We start from the raw sequence: 22925 nt of genomic DNA on the forward strand, positions 1-22925 counted from the left end.
AAAAAGTCACAATTTTCCGGGGTGCTACAACATCACAGTCAATTATGGTAGCATACGTGACACTGTGGTAAGTATACATGATATATAGTGAAGTATTTTTGTGATTACAGTGAAGTAGAATACTCTTTATAGTGAACTACATCTGATATTCATGATGATATATTGCAGAGAGCGTATTTTTGTCATTATTTGACAAAAATGGGTTATCACATGCAATGCAAATCAATAAAGGATGTCAACATAAAAAGGCTCAAAATGACTTGGAGAACAAGATCAAATGCAGAAGATTGTAGAGTTTTTTTGATGAGACATATGGAGTGTTATCATGGTGAGCGGGAACAAGATTGGAAATGTGGATTATCTACAAGAAGCAAGGGAACACTCCAAAGATTAAGAGTAAAGTGTTGCAGTGCATTAATGTTGTCGGAAATAAACCATGCGTCATTGAAGAACTTGGCAACAGTATCAAAGCATTTTGAAGAATATGGGAAAAACAATGACATAGATGTGGAAAAAATGATTGTAAACTTCAAGCGTTCATGAACTATTGTAGAAAACTTCATTTAAATTCAATACCAGTTCTTATATTACATTAATATCTTGTTCACTATTTACTTCACTGTTACATTAAGGAAACCAGTGTGATCCTTGCCACGGTTAAGTGAAGTGTCTGTGATATTTGCGTATAGTGATGTATTTTGTTAACAACAGTGAAGTAAAAACATGATTATAGTGATGTGTTCCACGGTTAAGTGATGTTTCTTTGATTTTTGGCTATAGTGATGTATTTTATTAACAACAGTGAAGTAAAAACATGGTTATAGTGATGTGTTCCACAGTTAAGTGATGTTTCTTTGATTTTTTGCTATAGTGATGTATTTTATTAACAACAGTGAAGTAAAAACATAGTTATAGTGATATAATCCAGGGTTAGAGTGATGTTTCTTTGATTTTTGGCAATAGTAATGTATTTTGTTAACAACAGTGAAGTAAAAACATGGTTATAGTGATGTATTTTGTTAACGAATACATATAAAAGTGAACTTATTGGCACTTGAGCTTAACACAAAAACCAAGTTTGCATTGAGATAAAATTCACTCAAAGGTGTAATAAAATGAATCATTAGTGCTCTAAAAAGGCTACAAAGTGAACTATTTCTGTCCAAATCCTCACTGCCTCTTATTTGCCTTCTCATTAACCTTTTTGCAGTTCCTAGAATCATGGTGTCCAATCTCATGACAGTTTCCCCACTTTCGACAAGGTTTCATTGCTAACTTCATTGCCGACTCCTTATTTGATTTCTTCCTACTTCCACTTCCCTTTGTACTAACAACATCAGGAGGATGAACTTCAATAAAGTTCGGGACTTGTGAGCCATAGAAGTTCTCAATCAATGCTTTCTTCTCTGTCGAAGACAGATCAACACCTTCTCCGAGAAGCTGTTTCTTACATTCTTCAATAATTGCAGCAAATGCATTGATTTGATCAATATTCCCTTCAATACTTTGTGTTGTTTCAATGAATAATGCATACAAGTTTTTAAATGCAATCTTCTTCTTGTCCACAGTAAGGTGTATTTCTTGATCATCACAAAAACCTCCATGTATTGGCTTTACAAACTGTGACTTCAACCATCTCCCTCCACGCAACTTCTCGGGTATCAACTTAACAAACTTATATTTCAACACACAAAATATATGACTGCACAATAGATCAAGTCTCTCAAACTTTTTGCATCCACAAAAATAGGTATCATCACCAATGGAGTAAGTCACTGTCCATGAGTTTGAATCCTTGTCCTTTACGTTATATACTTCAATCTCTCTATTGGTAGACACTCCTAGAGTTGCACAAGACAAAAAGAAACATGCATAAACTATCTCTTCTTGAATTGCAGTATAACCACTACCACTATATATCGTTGATGCATGTTTCTCGATTTCCAATTCTCTTCGCAGAATAGGCACTTTTGTTGAATCATAGTATTCAAGCTTTGCGCTATTACTTCTTTGAGTCTCCAGAGCATGGTTATAGTTCATATAAAATTGCATAAGGTTAGCCAGAGACTTTGAGTACCTTTTAAAGAAGTTATTCTGTGATTCAGACAAAGAAGTTGTCTTTATCAACGAACTCATCGGAAAATCACGGAAAAAGGCTGGAACCCAAAACCTTCTGGATGCAAACATTGATGAAAACCAGTCATTATTGGCCAGCCCATATCTTTCCATTATAGCATGCCAAGTTTCTTCAAATGCATCAGGTTCTATCAACTCCGACCATACACATGCATTCAGTTCCTTCTTTAGTTTTTCACTACCAAGCATGTTCTTTGGCAATTTGTCAGCAACTTTATTCATAATGTGCCACATACACCACTTGTATTGACAAGGACCTCCTCAATAGCAACTTCCATTCCTAAGTCTTGGTCGGTTACAATGAGTTTGGGAGCCACACCCATACACTTTACAAATTGGTTAAATAACCATGAAAAGGAGTTGGCATTTTCTTTGGACAAAAGACCAACAGCAAATGTCACAGGGCGACCATGATTATCCTTGCCCGTAAAATGAGCAAATATCATACAGTACCTACATATTAAAATCACTATAAGGCACAATATACATCACTGTAATGCACAATATACATCACTATATGCTCAATATACTCCATGTCAAGGCATGCTCAATACACTTCACTGTAAGAATGTTCTAGTTCACTAATTGCTCAATATACTTCCCTAAAATGAAAAACAATACACTATAAGCATGCAGAAATATACATCACTGTAATGCACAATATATTTCACTGAAGTGAAAAATAGTAATTAGTGTGCACATACCTATTCGTTGAGTATGTCTATCAAAAGAAACAATATCACCATACAAATGATAGTTTCTCTTGGCAGTAGGATCACACCAAAACAAACGTGTCAGTCTATCTTTTGAGTTGACTTCATACTCATATGTAAATGCACCACAAAGTTCCTTCTTCCTGTGCATCTCATTTAATAGCATTTGCGCATCAGCTCCTTCCACGTATGCTCTAAGGTCACGTCTATAGTTGCGCACTTCTAAAACAGTACACCCTACATAATCTAATCCACCAAGCACTTCCTTAAGTAAGTTAAAACTTAAAGTTGGACCAATGTTTGCATTAGCACAATCAATGATGAATTTCTGATGGACTAAATCCAAATTGCGGTTCAACTTCATAAAACGCTTATGGCGTTCCTCAGCCATCTCGTGATTATGTTCTTCAACGAAACTTTGTATAACATAACCAACACCATAAAATACTTCCATAACACTTTAGCATTACAATAGCACTTAATAGAAGAACGCTTGTGTTTCACGTCATATTGTTCACTCTTTCTTTGCTTTGTACCTTCTCGGCTACACACCACGAAAATCCAAATAATGACATCTTTTTCCTTTTTAGATCCCTTTTTACGGGTGTCAAACCCAACATATCGAGCATAATTGTTGTAGAAGTCTAATGCACGATCAAGGGTCATGAAACTTTGTCCAATTTTTGGTTTCAATTCATTGGGGCATTTTGGTACGTAAACCACTGTAAGATGAATATACATCACTGTGAGCATATAATATTTCACTAAAATGAATAATATACTTCATTGTAAGCATATAATAGGTCACTATATGTTCTATATACGTCACTACACTGTGATGATAAAAATACATCACTCTAAGCATGATTTCACTTCACTGATGTTAACAAAATACATCACTATAGCAAAAACTCAAAGAAACATTACTCTGACCCTGGAACACATCACTATAACCATGTTTTTACTTCACTAATGTTAACAAAATACATCACTATAGCCAAAAATCAAAGAAACATCACTCTAACCCTGGATTACATCACTATAACTATTTTTTTACTTCACTGTTGTTAATAAAATACATCACTATAGCCAAAAATCAAAGAAACATCACTCTGATGATGGAACACATCACTATAGCCATGATTTCACTTCACTGATGTTAACAAATTACATCACTATAGCAAAAAATCAAAGAAACATCACTTAACCGTGGAACACATCACTATAACCATGTTTTTACTTCACTGTTGTTAATAAAATACATCACTATACACAAATATCATAGCCACTTCACTTAACCGTGGAAAACAGAGCACTCTTCAATTCACAAAACACACACGCTTCAATTAAAGCCTACATACATCACTTTAACATATAAATACATCACTCTAACGTATCTTCACATCATACACACTCTAATCATGGTGAGAACAAACACACAAAATTCATCTTCGTCACTCTAATCATGATCGACTGTAATTGTTATAAAAATGAAACGTATAATGATTACCTTTAGAAGTCTCAGCTTCCTCTCCCGACGATGATGAGTCGGAATAGAAATAATCTTCGTCCGACCTCAGAATTGAATCCATTGATTTGAATCACGATGAACGGATTGAATTGAATAGCATCGAATTGAATTGAATCGCCTTTATAAATTGAATGAAATCGGTCAGATTTGGAAGGAGATTTGCAAGGAAGGTGATCAGATTTGGAAGGAGATTTGGATGGAAAAAAATCTGGAAGGAAATGAGTCGGGTATGAGCGTGAACAAATGAATCGCGTATGAGCGTGATCAAATTTCATAATGTGATTTCCAAAAATACCCTTGGCCTATTTTACATTATTAAAATAAATAATATTTGTTGAATTTATTTGTGTGGCTGAGATTTGTTCTCTAGTTATACACTTAAAATTAGTTATAACTTGATCACTTTTCTCTATATATATATATATATATATATTTGTTTTCGAGTTGTCTTGAACTCTCGAACATATGCTCCTGGATATTATACTTTCTCGTTTTGAAATTAATTTTCCTATTTTGTTTGGTTTAAACACTATTTAAAAAGGTGGTAAAATCAATATCAAAACTTCTTTACACAACTCGTCTTAAACTTACAACTTTATCATATAACTATTATAAGGTTTCACTTTCTTAATATGGTCAAAAGACTAGGTTGTCACAATTAAACATCACAGTTTTGGGGTACAGTTGTACCCCTTTTCCCATGTGTATACGCCATTGGACGTAGACAACCGATACTACATTGATTTTAGCGTTTACTTTTGAAGTATATGATTTTTTGGCACGGGAAAATAAAAATTTTGTTAGTAGTAGTTTCACTAATTCCAAAGGGACTAATAAAAAATTTAGAGGTCAACTACTATATATACAGTTCATACAACAAAGCCAAAATTGAATATGAGAAATTTGTAAATCAAAAGTGAGTGTGGCTGTTAATAAAATTAGTACTACGTATAAGGCAAGAGACAGAATACCAAATTTGCTTGACTGCAATTCTTGATGTCATTCTTTTCCTTTTGTTTCAAAGATTGGCTTTTAGAGGAAATTATGAGTCCTTGACTTCCTTAAACATGGGTAACTTTCTAGAAATGTTATATTGGTATAGTTTAAGGAAATATGAAATTGGTCAAATTATATTAAAAAATGCTCCGATGAATAATCAAATGATAGTTACATCAATTTAAAAGGAAATGGTTAATGTATGTGCAATTCAAATCACGTTTCAAATATTGGGTGAACTAGGATTATGATGATTTTCCATAATGGTTGATGAGTCTCGGGATTGCTCACTGGAAGAGCAAATAGTTATTGTTATTAGATATTTGAACACGAATGGAGAGATAATAGAAAGATTTTATCTTTGGTTCATGTTAAATAAAGTTAATCAACATATTTAAAATATCAATTGACTTAGTATTTCTAAACTGGAATTATCTTTGTCAAGATTGAGACGTCAAAGTTACGATGAAGCTTCAAATGTGAGAGGTGAATTTGAAAGCACTTATTTTAAAAGAAAATCAACCAGCGTGATATGCCCATTGTTTTGTTCACCAACTTCAACTTCAATTAGTGTATGTTGCGGTATGCAAGGCCAATGGACATGTTTGATTTTTTAAACTATCTTAGCCCAATTGTTATAATATGTGGATCTTCTTGTAAAAAGATGGATAAATTTCGACAAAATAAATATGATAGAACGATTGAAAGGATTGAAAAAGGTGAACTTATAAGTTCAGGTAAAGGTTTAAATTAAACAAAACTTCTTTGCCTAGAGTGACACTTGATGGAAATATCATTATAAAACTATAGTTCTTCTTGCATCTATGTAGCCGTCAATAGTCAAATTTATTAAAGCTTATTTAGTGGTGGAGTTGACCAGAACAAACTGGGACATGTAAAAGTTTGCTTCATAGATGGAAAGTTATGAATTTGTTATTTATTTCTATATCTCTCTTATAATTTTACTAATTTTGTATTGAAATTCAAATGTTTCTATTTTTGGGGGACGGAGGGAGTATGATATTGATAAAAGATTTGTTGCCTTGTTGGGTATGATTAACCGATTATCTTGTGTCTTGCAAGATGAAGATCAAAATATTTTGAATGCAATGAATTTGATAGTAACGTGCAAAAAAGCTTTTTTTGTCACGCACATGAAATTGATGGTACTAACATGAATAAAAGGCAACTAATCTTCCGAAAATTTTCTGCAAATATTTTGTAAATTTTGAATTTTATTTTCTTAGAGAAGTTCACAAATATGTTACTATAATTTAAAAGACTTGTAAACATTTTGAAATATTTTTGTCGATAGGGTTTCAAAAATATGCTAATCAAACATGTTAAAAGGCATGGATAAAAGGCCTCTATCTAGGCCTAAGTAAGGAATGGTATATGGAGTAAAATATTTTGGGAAGAAACAATAACATGAGAGACTTTCACAAGATTCCACCTATCTCTACTTAGGGAAAAATAATAAATCATTTTTAGTTGCTGCTAACGGTTTATATTCAACTAAGAGACTATAGTATTGTTTGGAGGTATCATTTATTTGAATATTTGCCTACGTAGTGATATATAGGTGGTGCTCTTTTTCTCTCTCGCATACTAATATACTATGCTAGTAATTAAGTTTTATTTGAATTAACATCTTTCAATTACTAATAAGTACAATAGTACATATAATTGGTTTGCAAATATTTGAAAATAAAAGATAGTCGTAAGTCGTAACTGATGTAAAGAAGTCAAGAAATGACCAAGTAATGAAAAAATAATTGAGGAATAGATGGTGATTTACTGATTTATATGTAACTTAGTAAAGTACCTCTTAAACTATAAAATCACACACACACACACTGGAATTAAGGAAGAGCTAGAATAAAGATAAGAAGTTACATCTTACATTAGTCCAATTAATGAAACACACAAATCTCTAATCAAATTGGCTAGGAGATTTAATGAAAGCCCCAAAGCCAACATAAGTTACGCCAAGTCACGACGGCCCAACACCTTTTACATGGATGGGGCTAATTACTTCTTCAACCTACTCTTCATTAGTATCGTATTGCAAGAGAAATTAATAATTTAAAGAGAGGGAAAAAAAGAAGAATTGAAAAAGAAAAAAATACAAACCACTACCTAGAAGTATTGAAACCGAAATCAAAAGATAACGAACAATGAAAAGATATAAAAAGTACTTGAATTGATAATTTAAAGTTAAAATCGATCGCCGGAGTCCTGTTGGGTCGGGTCGGGTCGGGTTGGAATATTTAATTAGAGGGATGGGTTCTAGCATAGTGAAGCACCATTATGTGATGAGTAGTTGAGGAATTGGGAAGCAAGGTGATGAAATCCCTTGAACTACTCCAAATGTTATCTCTTACATACTGCAGTGTCAATAAAGGTAGAAGCCTTTGTCCTTTGCATCTTATCTCTATCTGCAAAATACATCCAACCAAACACACATTAACCAAATCATTCCATTATTTATTACACATAATTATTTCATCATTCATTATTATTAGTGTTATCATGCATACACATATAGTCATGATGACTACACACATGTCGATTCTCATATGATGCAAATTTGTCCCATGCACGTCTACGTCACATATCAATCAGATATAGTAGCTGTTAATGCATTGGAAATTTGGAAGTTGGTGTGAGAGAAGTTCACCCAAAATAAACATTATATTTGGAGTGATTGATAAAGAAGTAATGATACATGTATGTTTTTTTGTATATTTTCATCAATCTGATGAAGAGGGTTAATCATAGCAAGAATTTTAGAAAAGGTTAAACTTAATCAAATCAATGAATCAAAATCACATCTAATATATTTTCATGTAACTATTGATCTTTCAAATAAGCTAATTCCTACATATGATCAATCTAACTATTGATTATACTATCGATCGCATGCTATGGTCATAACGCATAGGCATCTTCCAAATTCTCTTTGCCAAAGAAACCGATCACATCAAAATATATCTTTCTCTATCATTAAAGTAAACCCTTTAATTAATTTATGTTGGACGCACGTATTGCATTTTAATTAATTAATTGAATGCTATATTGTTGAAGAAGCGATAATCACACATCCAATTTAATAATGTTATCGACAAGATGTATTAATTATTATATAATTTAGACATAAAACCTACCCAATACTGAGAGCTATGCCGCCCCAATGCAAAATTTCCACCATCACTAAATTTATCTACACTTTAATCATTTTACAAGGGACCCATTCAGACTTTGCTCCTAAGCCTAAATCATTATACCTTTAGACTTCATTTTAAAATTAATATAATCTAATAGTATATCTTTCATGCAAGTCTCCTTCACGTTGCTTTCTTCACTTACAAAACCTATATATATCGTACATTATGTATAAAATAATTATTTTATGTACATATTAGGGATATACCCGGGCCCACATAAACCTAAATGTATATAGCTTCAATTTCCATAAGAATTAATGAAGATCCAAGACTCTTGCTGGCTAAGTGCCTAATAATAAATGTATGTATATTCGTGACGTGCCAAAACTATTTATGTATAACTACTAATAGGGAGTATAATTATCTTAGACATTCCCTCCAGACATTCTTTGCTAGTGGAATAGTACTTTTTATTGGTTAAATGAACATTCCATTCCCTCTCTCTCTCTCTCTCTCACACACACACACATATATAAAAAATATATATATAAATATGTGTGTAAATTGAATTTGATTAACTGGTCACGTCAATCCTCATCACGCTTTCTTGTTCGTTTCTTGTCAACAACACCAAATCATTCTGCTGTGCATTATCTATCATGCATTGCTTTCCTCCAACGTAAAACATCCATTCACATCTCTCTCTCTATATATATATTTTAAGGGCTCAGAATTCTCTTCTCTCTTCACGCTCACATTAATGTTGAAGCAAATAAAAACCATATAAATCAATGCCTCTCAATTACCCCCTTTCAACTCTTCATGTTAGTAATTATTTCAATTCTGCATTTCCACAAAAGGGTAACAAAATACAGCTACTTAATTAATTAGTGTATGATATAGTAGTACATATACTCCTTTATAAATAGCTGCTGGGAAATGGACATACTACATAGTACGTATATGATGATGGTCTCTTTACTATCATTTATTTATCACCTTTTATTATGATGGAAGTGCTGCACTTAAGACAATCAAGGCCCTACAATGGGCTGGGTTGAAACCAACGCAAGCATGATGAAATCAAACCATATTACTCTTGAGAACGACATGCTCCACGTGTGATTTTTCACTATTTCAATTAAATTTAAATATTTTCCTTTCTTGCTCTATATTTATGATATATGAATAACACGTAGCTACTTAAAGTGATTAATGATGATCCTAATCCTAAAACAATATCAGAGACCTAGCTATTTTTGTTTTCTACTATTATAAACCTCCCTAAAATTATAGGCTTATAATAACATGAGGACAAAAGGATAAAACCAATAATATATGTATCTAATCATATTCTACTATATTGAATGAATCCAATGAGATCTCTTTACAAGATTTCTCCCCCTCTATCATTAACATCAATGTTTGTTGTCACGTATTCTAAGTAATAATTAATCATTATTACGAGATATAAACTCTATTAATGCGCTCATATTCATATGGTATGAAAACAAAGATCTTCAGCTTAAAAGTGAATTGATTTCATCATACCAAATCAGTCCAAGATCTCCCCATTTAAGTACGAGAGAGAGAAATGCCCTAATTATACTTGATTTTCATGCAGATTCCAAACTTTAATTTGGAGTTATTTATTATCCCTACCCACTTATAATCTTAATGATTGGCCACTAAGTTGCATGCCGTGTCTAAAAAAGTTTTTGAAATTCCGGGCCAAAACGGGCATAATTTATTATTCTACTTTTGCTCATATATTATTTATAATCAAGACCGCCTAACCATGCTAACAATTTGGTTAAATAATTATGACTTAAAAAATAAAAACTAATTAACTATGCCACCTCCAAAATAGAACTATACTAACTAATCAAAATTAGAGAAAAAAATGGTTCAGGGGAAAGGAAAGGTTGACTTAGGAAAACTGCATGATATGTACAGGAGAATGTTGAGTGTCATACATTCTCAACGTATCAAAATCGTATTTAATACTAACTAATAAATGTATACAAGAGCGGCACGTATAATTCTACCTAACATATTTTTTACTTTAAAAAGATTACATTAGAATTCTGTTGGTTGTACAAATAGCTGTTTAGATTATAGATTATGTTATAATAAGATGTTTTCAATACCTTACTTTATGATATGAAGTCTGATGTGCAATCAAAGGAGGGTTATATACGCATCCTAATCATGAAGGGTTGACATAATTATAAATTAATCAATACTAAATTAAAAAATTATCCTAGTAGAACTTTGAATATTTGCATTATTATGAGGAAATTGTAATCGGAATGTTTGCAGTTGTACTATGTTGGGAAATGGGAATTGAGGTAGGCAGGTTAGGCTAATTTCAGTTTAGGGAGGCAGATTGATATTCAGAATTAATGACGATTTCAATAATTAAACAAGGAAAATGGATTTAAGTATTATTTCAGTTGATTACTCTATAATATATGGCATTGACATCAATTTTTTATTAAATAAAATAAATAAAGATTTACACGCCAGAAGCACACATAATATTTACACTTTAATTTTCAAACAGATTGAAATATTTTATACTCCATTAGCATTAAAATTGAGCATGCAGCTGGCTCTCCTGCGATAAACTTATAATAATATATAGAGGAATGATATGTTACGTACCTTATGTGAGCTTCTTACGTGAACACCATCCCCGTTTAGTGCATATTTAACGTTGTTCATTTTGATTTATATATTTAGTTTGATTCTAATAAGTTAAAAACCGTTATTGAAATTTTTAATTTTACAAAATTTATAAAAACAAAGCTCAATTTGCCCGTTTTCTCCATAATTTCAAATAGATTACTAAAATAATAAATTGAGCTTTGTTTTTATAAATTTTGTGAAATTAAAAACTTCAATAACAATTTTTATTGTATTAGGATCAAACTAAATATATAAATCAAAATAAACAACGCTAAATATGCGCTAAACGGGGATGATGCTCACGTAAGAAGCTCACATAAGGTATGTAGCATATAATATTCCTCATATAATATAATATTCAGTTAGTTAGACCATGATAATATTTGGAGCCACGTATCTGATGATTCCGCGAATTTTTGATGTTAGTAAAAGCACGTAAAAATAAATTACGACACAGAGAATTTTACGTGGTTCGATTTACTGAGGTAAATCTACGTCCACGGGGAGAAATGGGGGCAGGTTTGTATTGCTTGATCTGCGAATTACAGCTTACAACACAGACTTGCTATATGATTATTTCTCTAGAGAGATTCTAACCTCTTCTATCAGATCTAAGTTCTATTTATATAATGAACTCAGATCATGGCTTGCGTCACCACCCTAAGTCGTGGATGTCGTGTAGGTTATGGCCTAAGATCGTGGGTGAAGCGTAGGTCATGGCCTACGATCGTGGCCTGAACTGACATCACGTGGTAGTGGGTGTGTTGGACATCCGGTATGGGTCCACTAACTCCTTGTTCGGTCGAATACCGAGACCGAACTGCTTTGGTTGCCGATCTGAGAGTAGAGCTTGATGCCGACCTGAGAGCAGAGCTTGATTGGTTGGCTTTTACCGAGCTGTAGGCTGAGGCCGAACTCTTTGGTAATGCCGAACTGAACTCTTGGGCTTTGGGCTGGCCGAGCTGTCACTGCTATTGGGCTTGTTTAGTACGTACCCCATCACTACCCCCCCCCCGAAAAGCGAAGTGATTCACTTCGGCGAAGCGAGTCACTTCGGCATTCTGGAAAAGGGTACGGGGGAGGCTGAAGTCAGGGGACGTGCCCTGCGCGTGACTGCATTAAATGCGGCATTAAATGCGACAGTAAAATCCGGCCGTTGAATCCTGAAAAGGTGGGATATGAAACGGTGCGATGATTTGAAATCTTTTCCAAATCTGATAAATACCGTCTTTCTTCATCATTTGAACACCTTTGCTATTGGCTTCTTCTGCACTCTCTATCTTCTGCGTGAAAAATTTCCTTCCGCTTTCAAAAATTTCTTCAGACTACCTTCACCTTCAAAAAGTAAGAAAAATGTCTTCTTCTTCTTCTTCGGAGTCGGGTAGCGTTAGGAAAGGGGGTAAGGGGTCTTCTAGCCGGAAAGAATCCGGGGAGAAGACCGTAGAGTATTTTCACAGTATCTTGAGTAAGGATACTGTGATATCCCTTTACGAAAAATACTCTTTTCCTGGGGGGAAGGCGGTGGTACCTGACGGTGATCACAGGGCTGACTCCCCGCCGGAGGGTTACGTCACCGTGTATGAGGCCTGCTTAGAATGCGGGCTTCGTTTCCCCCTCCCTTCTGCCTTTATAGATTTACTAGATTTTTTTCAGCTTCCTTTAGGCCAGGTGACTCCGAACTCTTGGAGGCACTTGTCGGCCTTCGCTGCCGAACTCCGTAGGTTAGGAAGGGATTTGTCTTTGAAGGCGATCCTTAAATTCTTTCAATTTAAGAGGAAGGGGTCTTGGTTTTACTTGATCCCTTTACAGCCCTTTAGGGCCTTTTGTAAAACGAAGTGGCCGAAGTGGCAAAATCGCTTCTTCTACTATGATAGGACCGCGGCTCCTAGTTTTCCCTGGAGAGGGCCGGAGTCCGTTATCCGTCACCCTCGGCCTGAACCGTTGGACGAGCTCGATGGCGAGCTCAACAAGATTCCCATAGTTAGGAAACAATACACGGAGTCTGAGCTCGTCAAGGGCGACGTCGTGTTCGACATCTCGTCTTCGGACGAAGAGGCCGAGGGTGAGGATTTCTCTTTATCTTTATGCTCTACTGCTTTAACGAAGAAAATCTGACTTTGCTTTCTTGCTTTTTGGCAGTGTTCATGTTGAATAAGGCTATCAGAAAGTCCTCCGAGCTTGTGGAGCCGGAGAGAGAGAAGGCTACCAGCTCGGCGCCTGATGCCGAGAAGAATCCGAAGAGGCAAAAGACCTCTTCGGGTCCAAAGAAGGGGAAGACCCAGAAGCCCCCAAGGGCGCCAGAGAAAGACGTGGTGTTGGCGCCTCCTTCGGAGCATATCTGTGAGCCATTTTTATGGCCCACGGACTTCGCCGAGGTGAATTGTCTTCTTGATTCCTTGGCTTGGCTTCTGTCTTGTATTTTTGGTGCCCTCTGTTAACTTTTTTCCTTATCCATTTTCAGAGGAATGATATGCTCTCCAAGCTCGTCGCCGTCGAACTCTCCAAAGCGTCCAACGACTATGCCGAGATGCAGAGGAAATTGGCGGCTGCTTGTCACCGGGCCGAGCAGGCTGAGGCAAACTTTGAGAAAGCCAGGGCTGCTAGGATTTCGGCCCAGGATGAAGCTCAGTTTGCCAAAAACCAGCTCGTCATCCAGCGAGAGCAGACGAAACGGAGGGATGCTGCCGCCGTGGTTGCCCAAGGAGAGGGTCTCCGTGCCTACACGGAGAGACTCTTTTTGAGCAGCCAGTTCTCGGCCTTTGTCGGTAGTCTGGTAAGGCTAATTGCCGATAAGGGCGAGCAGGGGCCCGACGTCGTGCTGCCTCTGTACAGCCGAGAGATAGCTGCTCGGCTTCAGAATCTGCCGCTCCTTGAGGAGCTCGCTTCATCCTCGGTCCTGCTTTCTGCAGACCGAGTCCGGAGTTGTCGAGCTGATCGGGACGAGAACCTGGAGGCTATCTTTGCCTCCGTGGGACCCGTTTCACCCGCTTCGACTTACAACGGAGAGGGTGAGGCCGAGCCGCTGGAGCGGGAGGCCGAAGTCGATCAGGCCGGGCATCCGGAGAAGGAGGCCGATCAGGAGGCGGAGGCGAGGCCGGCAGGAGGCGAGGCCGAGGCTGAGGTAGCCCAGGAGAAGGAAGCTGTACCAGACCGAGGAGCCGGAGACGAAGCAGGCGGAGTATGATTTCGTCTCCCTTCTCTTAGTCTAGTTTCTTCCTTGTAAAATGGCCTTGAAGCCCTAGTGTAAAAAATTTTCCTTGTGAATGAAAAATTCTCTACATTTGTCTTCGTATAGCTTTTCGTACTCGCCTTTACTCCTGTTGTATTTTACTATCTGCTCGGTACAGCTGCCGAACTAATATAGCTGCTTTGTACTCAAGGAGATGGAGATACTTCACTGGAAACGGCTGTACTCTTCGGCTTTAGACGAAGCTGAGAGAAGAGCTATAGCCGATCAGACGAAGAATGACGAGCTTCTGGCTCGTTTAGTGAAGCTGGAGGCCGATAATAAGGACTTAGAGTCCGATAAGAAGGATCTGGAGGCCGAGCTGAATACGACCATTGCTGAGAGGACTGCGTACGAGGATTACATCCGTGTGCGCGGGGGATTGACCATCTCAGATGTTCAGAGTCGAGTTGACGAACTGTGGGAGGAATATCTTGTACTCCGGAGGAACAATGCGCTGGAGAGCTCGGCTTGCCAACAAGTTGTGAAATCATTACGGCGCTGGGCTTCTCGGTATGACATTGTTCTTGCCCGGCGTCCCTCAATTGAGAGATTCCTCCGGCATATCGCGCCAACAGATGCTCGCACTCCAGATCAAACCTCTGGTTCCCTTGTTCAAAATCCTACTCCCAGCCAACAACGAACTCCGGAACAGCCGGAAACGTCAAGACGAGAACGGGCTCAGGAGCAACCGGAATCGTCAAGACGGGGACGGACTGAAATTCGCCGAGGAGTTGTGACTATGAGCGAGCAAGATCAGCAGATGCTTATTGCAGAGACTCTTCATCGCCGAGGTGTTAGGACTTCTCGGGCTCGGGGAAGAGGCGTTGGGTCGAGGATAGCATCTCGTCGACCTGCTTATTCTTCATCTGCTCGGAACAACCGAACTCGGCTTCCAGAGGATTTTGCAGATAGGTGGCTTAACTTCAGCAACCCTGGACAGTAGAATAGTCCTTTGTAATAGCGTAACGCCATTTTGTAGGGTAGCGGAGTTGTATGCCGAACAAGATTTGATAAATGAAATTTTGTTTTCGCTTCTAACACTGTATTTACAGCTTAGCGAAAAATTTCATCGTACTTGTCCTCGGTCTTATGAAGTAAACTTCTTTGACCGGACTCGTCTTTGGTCTGATGAAATAAACATCTTTGACCGGACTCGTCTTTGGTCTGATGAAATAAACATCTTTGACCGGACTCGTCTTTGGTCTGATGAAATAAACATCTTTGACCGGACTCGTCTTTGGTCTGATGAAATAAACATCTTTGACCGGACTCGTCTTTGGTCTGATGAAATAAACATCTTTGACCGGACTCGTCTTTGTGTTCTAATTTGGCGATTTTCGTCGCCGGGATCGAACTTTCCCTTGTCCTAATTCGGCGAGTTTTATCGCGTGGATCGGACTTTCCCAGTTAACCGAAGTGGTCTTATGCAGTAAACCTCTTTGACTAGACATGGTCGTCCTCGGTCTTATGAGGTAAACTGCTTTGACCGAACTTGGTCGTCCTAATTCGGCGAGTTTTATCGCGTGGATTGGACTTTCCCTTGTCCTAATTCAGGCAAGTTTTATCGCGAGAATCGGACTTTTGTTGCAGTTCGTTTCAGACGAAGTGCTTGATTCTTAAGCAGAATTGTGGTCTTGTATCCTCTTTAGAAGCTTTGACACACAATCGTGGGCTTGTTGCAGCTCGTTTCAGACGAACTGCTTGTTTAAGCTGAATTGTGGTCTTGTATCCTCTTTAGAAGCTTTGACGCACAATCGTTTGCTTGTATGTTCTAAAAAGGGGATCAGCCTTTGAAGAACGAGATACCTCAGTTTTATTTGTAAGAGACGACACTCACATAGACAGACACAACGCACGTAGAGACAAGAACAAGTAAAAAACAAAGAAAACACATAAGACTGACTGACCGGACTGTCTCTTACAAATGGAACTTTGAGGTTGGAAACGTACCAAGTTCGGGGTACTTGTGCTCCTGACGCGTGAGTCAATTTGTAAGACCCTTTGCCGAGGACTTCTGACACCCGATATGGACCTTCCTATGTGGGTTCGAGTTCGCCCAGCTTTTCTGCTCGGCTTACTTCGTTGTTTCTCAAGACGAGATCTCCCACTTGAAATTGCAGCTTCTTCACCCTTTGGTTGTAATACCGGGCTACTTGCTCCTTGTACTTGGCTGCTTTTAGGCAGGCCAATTCTCTTCTTTCTTCGGCAAGATCTAGTTCGGCTCTCAGTCCATCACCATTCATTTCTGAGGAGATATTGAGTTCGGGGACTGGATGTGCCGATCTCAACCGAATCACGGCTTCAGTGCCGTACACCATCGAGTTCGGCTCCGGTGTGACTTCGGTCATTTCGCCGGCCTCTGATTCCGGCTGCTGTGATTGCTATGCTGGATGGTGCCGAACTGATTGCTAGGCACTTTTAAGCGCAATCTGCGAACACACTTGCTCTTTTTCGATCACCTCGGATGACCGCTATCTCTCCTTTAGTGGAGAAGGTGTTCGGCGAGGATGCCTCTGATCGCTATGACCGGGCTTCTTTTTGTCTTCTCTAGATGAGCTGTCTAAAGACCGTTTTCGACGGTCTGCCTCATCGGCACGAGAAAACTTGTCCGCAATGTCCCACATCTCTTGAGCTGTTTGCGGACCGCACTCCACGAGCTTTCTGTAGAGAGCTCCGGGCAGGATTCCATTTTGGAATGCCGAAATGACAAGTAGATCATTGAGATTATCTACCTGTAGGCATTCCTTATGGAATCTCGTCAGGAAGTCGCTGATCTTTTCGTCGCGACCTTGACGTATAGAAAGCAGCTGAGCCGAAGTATTTCGGGCTTCCGCTTTCTGAAAGAACCTCCTGTGGAAAGCATCCATCAGATCTCGGTAGGATCTAATGCTGCCTTGAGGAAGGCTGTCGAACCACCTTCTGGCGTTCCCGATGAGCAGCTCGGGGAACAGCTTGCACATATGGACCTCATTGAGACCTTGGTTCGCCATATTATACTGATAGCGTCCCAGGAAGTCATGAGGATCCACGAGTCCGTCATAGGTTATCGACGGAGTTCGGTAGTTCTGTGGAAGGGGAGTTCGGGTAATATCGTCCGAGAACGGAGTCCTCAATGCTCCGTACATGGCGAACCCGACATTTCTTCGGTATGGAGGAGATGGAGTTCTCCTGTGATTCCGGTACCGAGGATTCTTTCTTCTGGAAGACATGACACTACTGCGGTAGTGACTGTCTCGTATGGAGGGAGAGGGAGAATCCGCCGTTTTTGTCCCCGGCTGCTTTTGGCTTTTTTGCAGGAAGGTTAAGAATTCCTCCTGCTTTTCCGCCAAAAACAGCTTGACAGCCTCGTTCAAATCGGGCTGCTGGGAAGACTCGGTGTGACGGCTTTTGGAGCGGCTTGTTCCTCCACCATGAGAACTGGTGGTGGATTTATCCCTAGGCTGTTTTCCCGACCTATGGGATGGATTGGCTTCCTCCTGGTTCTCACGGGCAGGAATACGGGTACTCTGCGATCTGGTATGCATTTTTTGGGTGGAAAAAATGGATCAAAAATTCGCTTTATCACAAATTTTGTTCTCTGTTTCCCACAGACGGCGCCAGTGATGATTCCGCGAATTTTTGATGTTAGTAAAAGCACGTAAAAATAAATTACGACACAGAGAATTTTACGTGGTTCGATTTACTGAGGTAAATCTACGTCCACGGGGAGAAATGGGGGCAGGTTTGTATTGCTTGATCTGCGAATTACAGCTTACAACACAGACTTGCTATATGATTATTTCTCTAGAGAGATTCTAACCTCTTCTATCAGATCTAAGTTCTATTTATATAATGAACTCAGATCATGGCTTGCGTCACCACCCTAAGTCGTGGATGTCGTGTAGGTTATGGCCTAAGATCGTGGGTGAAGCGTAGGTCATGGCCTACGATCGTGGCCTGAACTGACATCACGTGGTAGTGGGTGTGTTGGACATCCGGTATGGGTCCACTAACTCCTTGTTCGGTCGAATACCGAGACCGAACTGCTTTGGTTGCCGATCTGAGAGTAGAGCTTGATGCCGACCTGAGAGCAGAGCTTGATTGGTTGGCTTTTACCGAGCTGTAGGCTGAGGCCGAACTCTTTGGTAATGCCGAACTGAACTCTTGGGCTTTGGGCTGGCCGAGCTGTCACTGCTATTGGGCTTGTTTAGTACGTACCCCATCAGTATCATTTTATCGATCGAGTTTACCTTCACCAAAATAATATAGTACTACTCTAATTCCAGACTTGAAGTCCTAATTACTTCATATATCTCCGATTTAAGTCAAACAGAATGAAACCAACTTACTTCCTCGACGTTATGACGAATTTTAGCCTATACAGAAATATGTTCTTAATGTCGATAATTCGTATTCTGCACTAGTATATTATAAAACAATAAATCTAGAATTTTCATTATATTTGCTGGCATATGGAGTATCAAATACTGATATACATACTTCTAAATATCCACAATTGAACGTTCTACAACGACTGGGTCATTTGTAGCACGCATGTATAAATTTAATCAATATGTCATATAAATAATACTATAAGAATATTCTATCCAAAATTGTTAACAACCTAACTCATTAAATTATCCAACAAATTGAAGTAGCTACCTTGATTATTGACGAAACTATTAATTAATAGTCGATTACGGAATATCATATCTTTAAACTCTCTAAAACACGTCTTCCTATAGAAACTCCCTATTAAAAATTCTCATTAGTCATCACGTCGAAATTCATAATTTACTTTGATTAATTATATCTTAAGAATACTACTTAACAAATATTGTACAGCTACTTATTCGGAAGAATACTTATAGCAATATTTTTTATGCATGATACTTAATCCTCAACATCCAAAGTTGCTGTAACTTTTGGCTAGTTGAGATGGACATACCTTAGAAAATCTTATACGAATAAAAAATACTGTATATACCTATATTCTTTCAACTACAACTCAATCTCCTTATGCTCTTTATAATGACTGGATATTTAAACACCTTCGCCATAAAATTAATCACAGAAAAAATACATCCTGTTTAGTTTTTGATAAATCTTTTGCAATAATGGCTTATGAACTTTGAATCAAAAACCCTTAATCCTACGCTGTTAAGCCTATCCATAAATCCATAAACACAATAAAATTTACAGATTAAGGAGTACTATAACTAACCGTAGCACCTAAAACGGAATAAGAATTAAACTATAGATATCTTAAGGATGCAATGAAATTATAATTAAAACGAAGGGTTAACTTTCTTTTGTGGGTTTGTTATATATTTGAATGGCTTACACAAATTAACACTTAATCATTTTCCATTATATTTGAACCTATTGTTTAAACCATCAAATTCGAGTGTATCATTCCTTAGTAGAAAACTAAAAAAGTAGGATTTCTCCTCTTTAATAAGTAATGCCTATATATAATAAATATATATGGACAAATTTTAAGGTTACAAAGTTGAAAAAAGCTTATAAAATAGGGCACTTAGCTTATGTATAAATATAGTAAGGTGTAATATATGATGATGATGATGATGATGAGTGGATTGAGGGAAGGATAATCAATGGAGGCGTCACTTTCCTGAAAACAAAATGAAGTAGAGAAGCAAATAGCTATGGGAATTGCTTATAAGGTGACAAGTAGTTTTCCTTCAACATTTCGTCACTTCAACCCTAAATCTCATATCCTTTACTTGGATCATAACTAACTCTCTAAATCACATATTAGCGGCTGATCAAGCAAGCAATTAAGTATCCACTAATTATGGGATTAAGCTAATATGAACAGAAACAGACCTAAGACACATACACCATACCTACTTATGATGTTATCCCTCAAATTTTTCCCTTGAGATTAAGAACTAACCCACTGTGGTTCTCCTGTTTACATCATCTCACACACACCAACCATTTCTCCTCATATTCCATATTACCGAATCACATCTAACATACTAATGAAGTAGGCAATTAATTAAAGAAGAAGCTGAGTTTAATTACCTCTGATTCATCTTCCAAGCTAAGCTTGTTAACAAGGTATTTTATCACCAGTCGAATCGTCATCCTCCCATCCCTAAAACACACAAACAAAAGATTGAATCATTATTAATTTTCACAGTTTTAACAGAAAAGAAATTAGTAGGGAATTACTTGATTCTCAAGTAGCTCTTGGATATCTGGGGAAGAAATGGCTCTCTTTCCCTGAGATGGTGAGAAACAGCCCATTACACATGATGATGTCGAAAGTAGGGACACCAGAAATCAAAACTCATCAACAAAACTTTTTATTCTAACAATTGAACTACTTACTGATTATGCGATGCTTGGAGCATAAACCAGACTCCAGAATGCGGCCTCCTCGGGGGCTGCACCACTCTGAAATCCGGCGCTGCACCCACCTCGTACAGCTGGAACGCCGGCCTCACAAAATAAGAGGGCGATGGCGACGGACTAGCAATCGGAATAGGCCTAAACGCCCAGTTAATCTCGTGCTGATGCGATGATATAAAAGAGGGGCTAAACCCGGCCGGAGCCCGATACGTTTCCGGCCTAATTTGCGAATGAGGCAACAACTCCAACTCCACCGGCGGCCTATTCTTCTTTCCAGCATCTTGGGCACCGCCACCGCCGATGCTGAGCTGCAGCCACTCCTCGTCTTTGGAGCTCGATTCACCGCCTTCCTGAACATGAGTATCTCCCTTTTCCTCCGTCATTCCACCAACTAGATCCGATCCTACGCTTAAGAAACCATAACCCTCGCCGCCGCAAAATCTCCGCTTCTCAGCCGAAAACATGGTCATCTCGAAACCCCAGCCCGATCACAAACGATCTCCATGAATGAGGGTTTTTAGGCTGAGAGAAAGATCTATTTCTGCTGCCATGAACATGAATCAAACCAGATGCACCTCATACCCATTTACCAGATAAGTATTAGTACTATTAATTTTGTTGGTGTGTGTGTGTGTGTATATATATGTATGGTGGAAATAAGAGAATAAAACTTTCAAATCTCACTTTCCATTAGTTCTCTTTGTTTGGAAGCTTGTGGGGGGCTGGGGTTGGGGCTGGTAGAGAGATGGTGCTTAGTCAGTTACATGCTATATATAATGTCAAGTGATGTGTATACATATATGTATATGTGTATGTATATTATATGGCCAACAGTAATTATCTATATAGTATATTTTTTTGACTTTATTAATAAGAAAAAAATACACGTTCCAACTTGTTTTGTAATGGAGGTTTTCCAAGCTAACAACTTTAGGGCATGTTCCAAGAATGAAAAAATTACAATACAAGTAACTCTCTTTTTCAGATATCACAAAAAGGCCCTTTTTATCTTCTTTTGGGGCATTGGATACTAGGAAAGGAATTAACCCATCTTTTTTCTTTTACCTGGAAATGCTAAACACCATTTCTCTTCATTAATCTATTACTACTAAATCAACGCTTTATATCCGATTATAGTTAATTTAGTTATCTTTTCTGTTCACTTTTTAATTTAATCACCACCACTTAGCTACCAGAAAAAAAGCAATGTTAATCTATTTGTAAACAGGTTAATGGTGAAAAGTCTGCATCTTTAGTAATAATACCTGTATATAGTTAACTACAAGAACAAGTTAATTAACGCTAAATCACTAGATTTTGCACTCAAGGTGCATAATCAAAAGGAAAACATAAAAGGAGAATGCAGTTGCCAAGTCAATGACATGGTAGCTTTAGTATACTCCTATATACTTGCCATTATGACATTTTCACTCATTTCCACGCCTCCTCCTATTCAGATTTATTAGTTTTATTTTTTATTTCACAACTTTATTACTTATGAGTTCTGACCCTATAGCTCGATTGAAAAGATGATTGGGTGGTTTTTAAATTGATATGTACCTTAACTTTTGAGATTTTACCCCTCTCTTAATTTCCATCTAAAATGAGGTTAGCAACTTGACATGCTCACAACATTCACGATAACCTCGAATAGCTAACATATAATGGAAATTTACTAATTGAATTTTCAAGTATTATTATACGTTTATATATAGTATAGTAGAAAAGGTAGAAATTACATTATGAGTATATGATTTCATTTTTGTCATATATCAATATCATCATATTCGTATGCGGTGGTTTCTTTATCTCACGTGTCTTCATTGTATAATTGTATTTGCCTTACTTATTACCCTCTAGCTATAACTTCCCTAAATTTCTTGTGTTACTGATGATTATGTATGTTTTGATAAATGAGATACACTATGGTGCATCCGTTATAATTAAATATCAAATTCCAATTGTAGAATAGTAGTAAAATTTAATTAGGGAATGATGAACTCTATACGAACTCTATATGAAGTAGTTTACACCGTACATGCATCAAAATGTATACATTTTTTTTTGTTTTTACCTAGGGGGTTCATGGACATGGCCTATAT

At 37.6% G+C, this 22925-nt stretch overlaps 2 protein-coding genes across 2 annotated transcripts; both read right to left on the reverse strand.

Moving 5' to 3' along the window:
• Window positions 1-1170: 1170 nt before the first annotated feature.
• Window positions 1171-2358, reverse strand: LOC121796469 (protein FAR1-RELATED SEQUENCE 5-like). Its single transcript, XM_042195314.1, has one exon. It carries the CDS (start codon window positions 2356-2358, stop codon window positions 1171-1173), a length of 1188 nt encoding a protein of 395 aa, XP_042051248.1.
• A 4880-nt stretch (window positions 2359-7238) lies between these two features.
• Window positions 7239-21551, reverse strand: LOC121793646 (protein LAX PANICLE 2-like). The gene is made up of 4 exons (XM_042191685.1): window positions 20803-21551; window positions 20644-20694; window positions 20494-20566; window positions 7239-7814 (listed from the first exon to the last, which is right to left on the reverse strand). The coding sequence occupies exons 1-4, from the start codon at window positions 21291-21293 to the stop codon at window positions 7647-7649; spliced, it is 783 nt and encodes a 260-aa protein (XP_042047619.1). The 5' UTR covers window positions 21294-21551; the 3' UTR covers window positions 7239-7646.
• Window positions 21552-22925: the final 1374 nt, after the last annotated feature.

This window comes from Salvia splendens, chromosome 3, assembly GCF_004379255.2.
Source record: "Salvia splendens isolate huo1 chromosome 3, SspV2, whole genome shotgun sequence".
Lineage (NCBI taxonomy): Eukaryota > Viridiplantae > Streptophyta > Magnoliopsida > Lamiales > Lamiaceae > Salvia > Salvia splendens.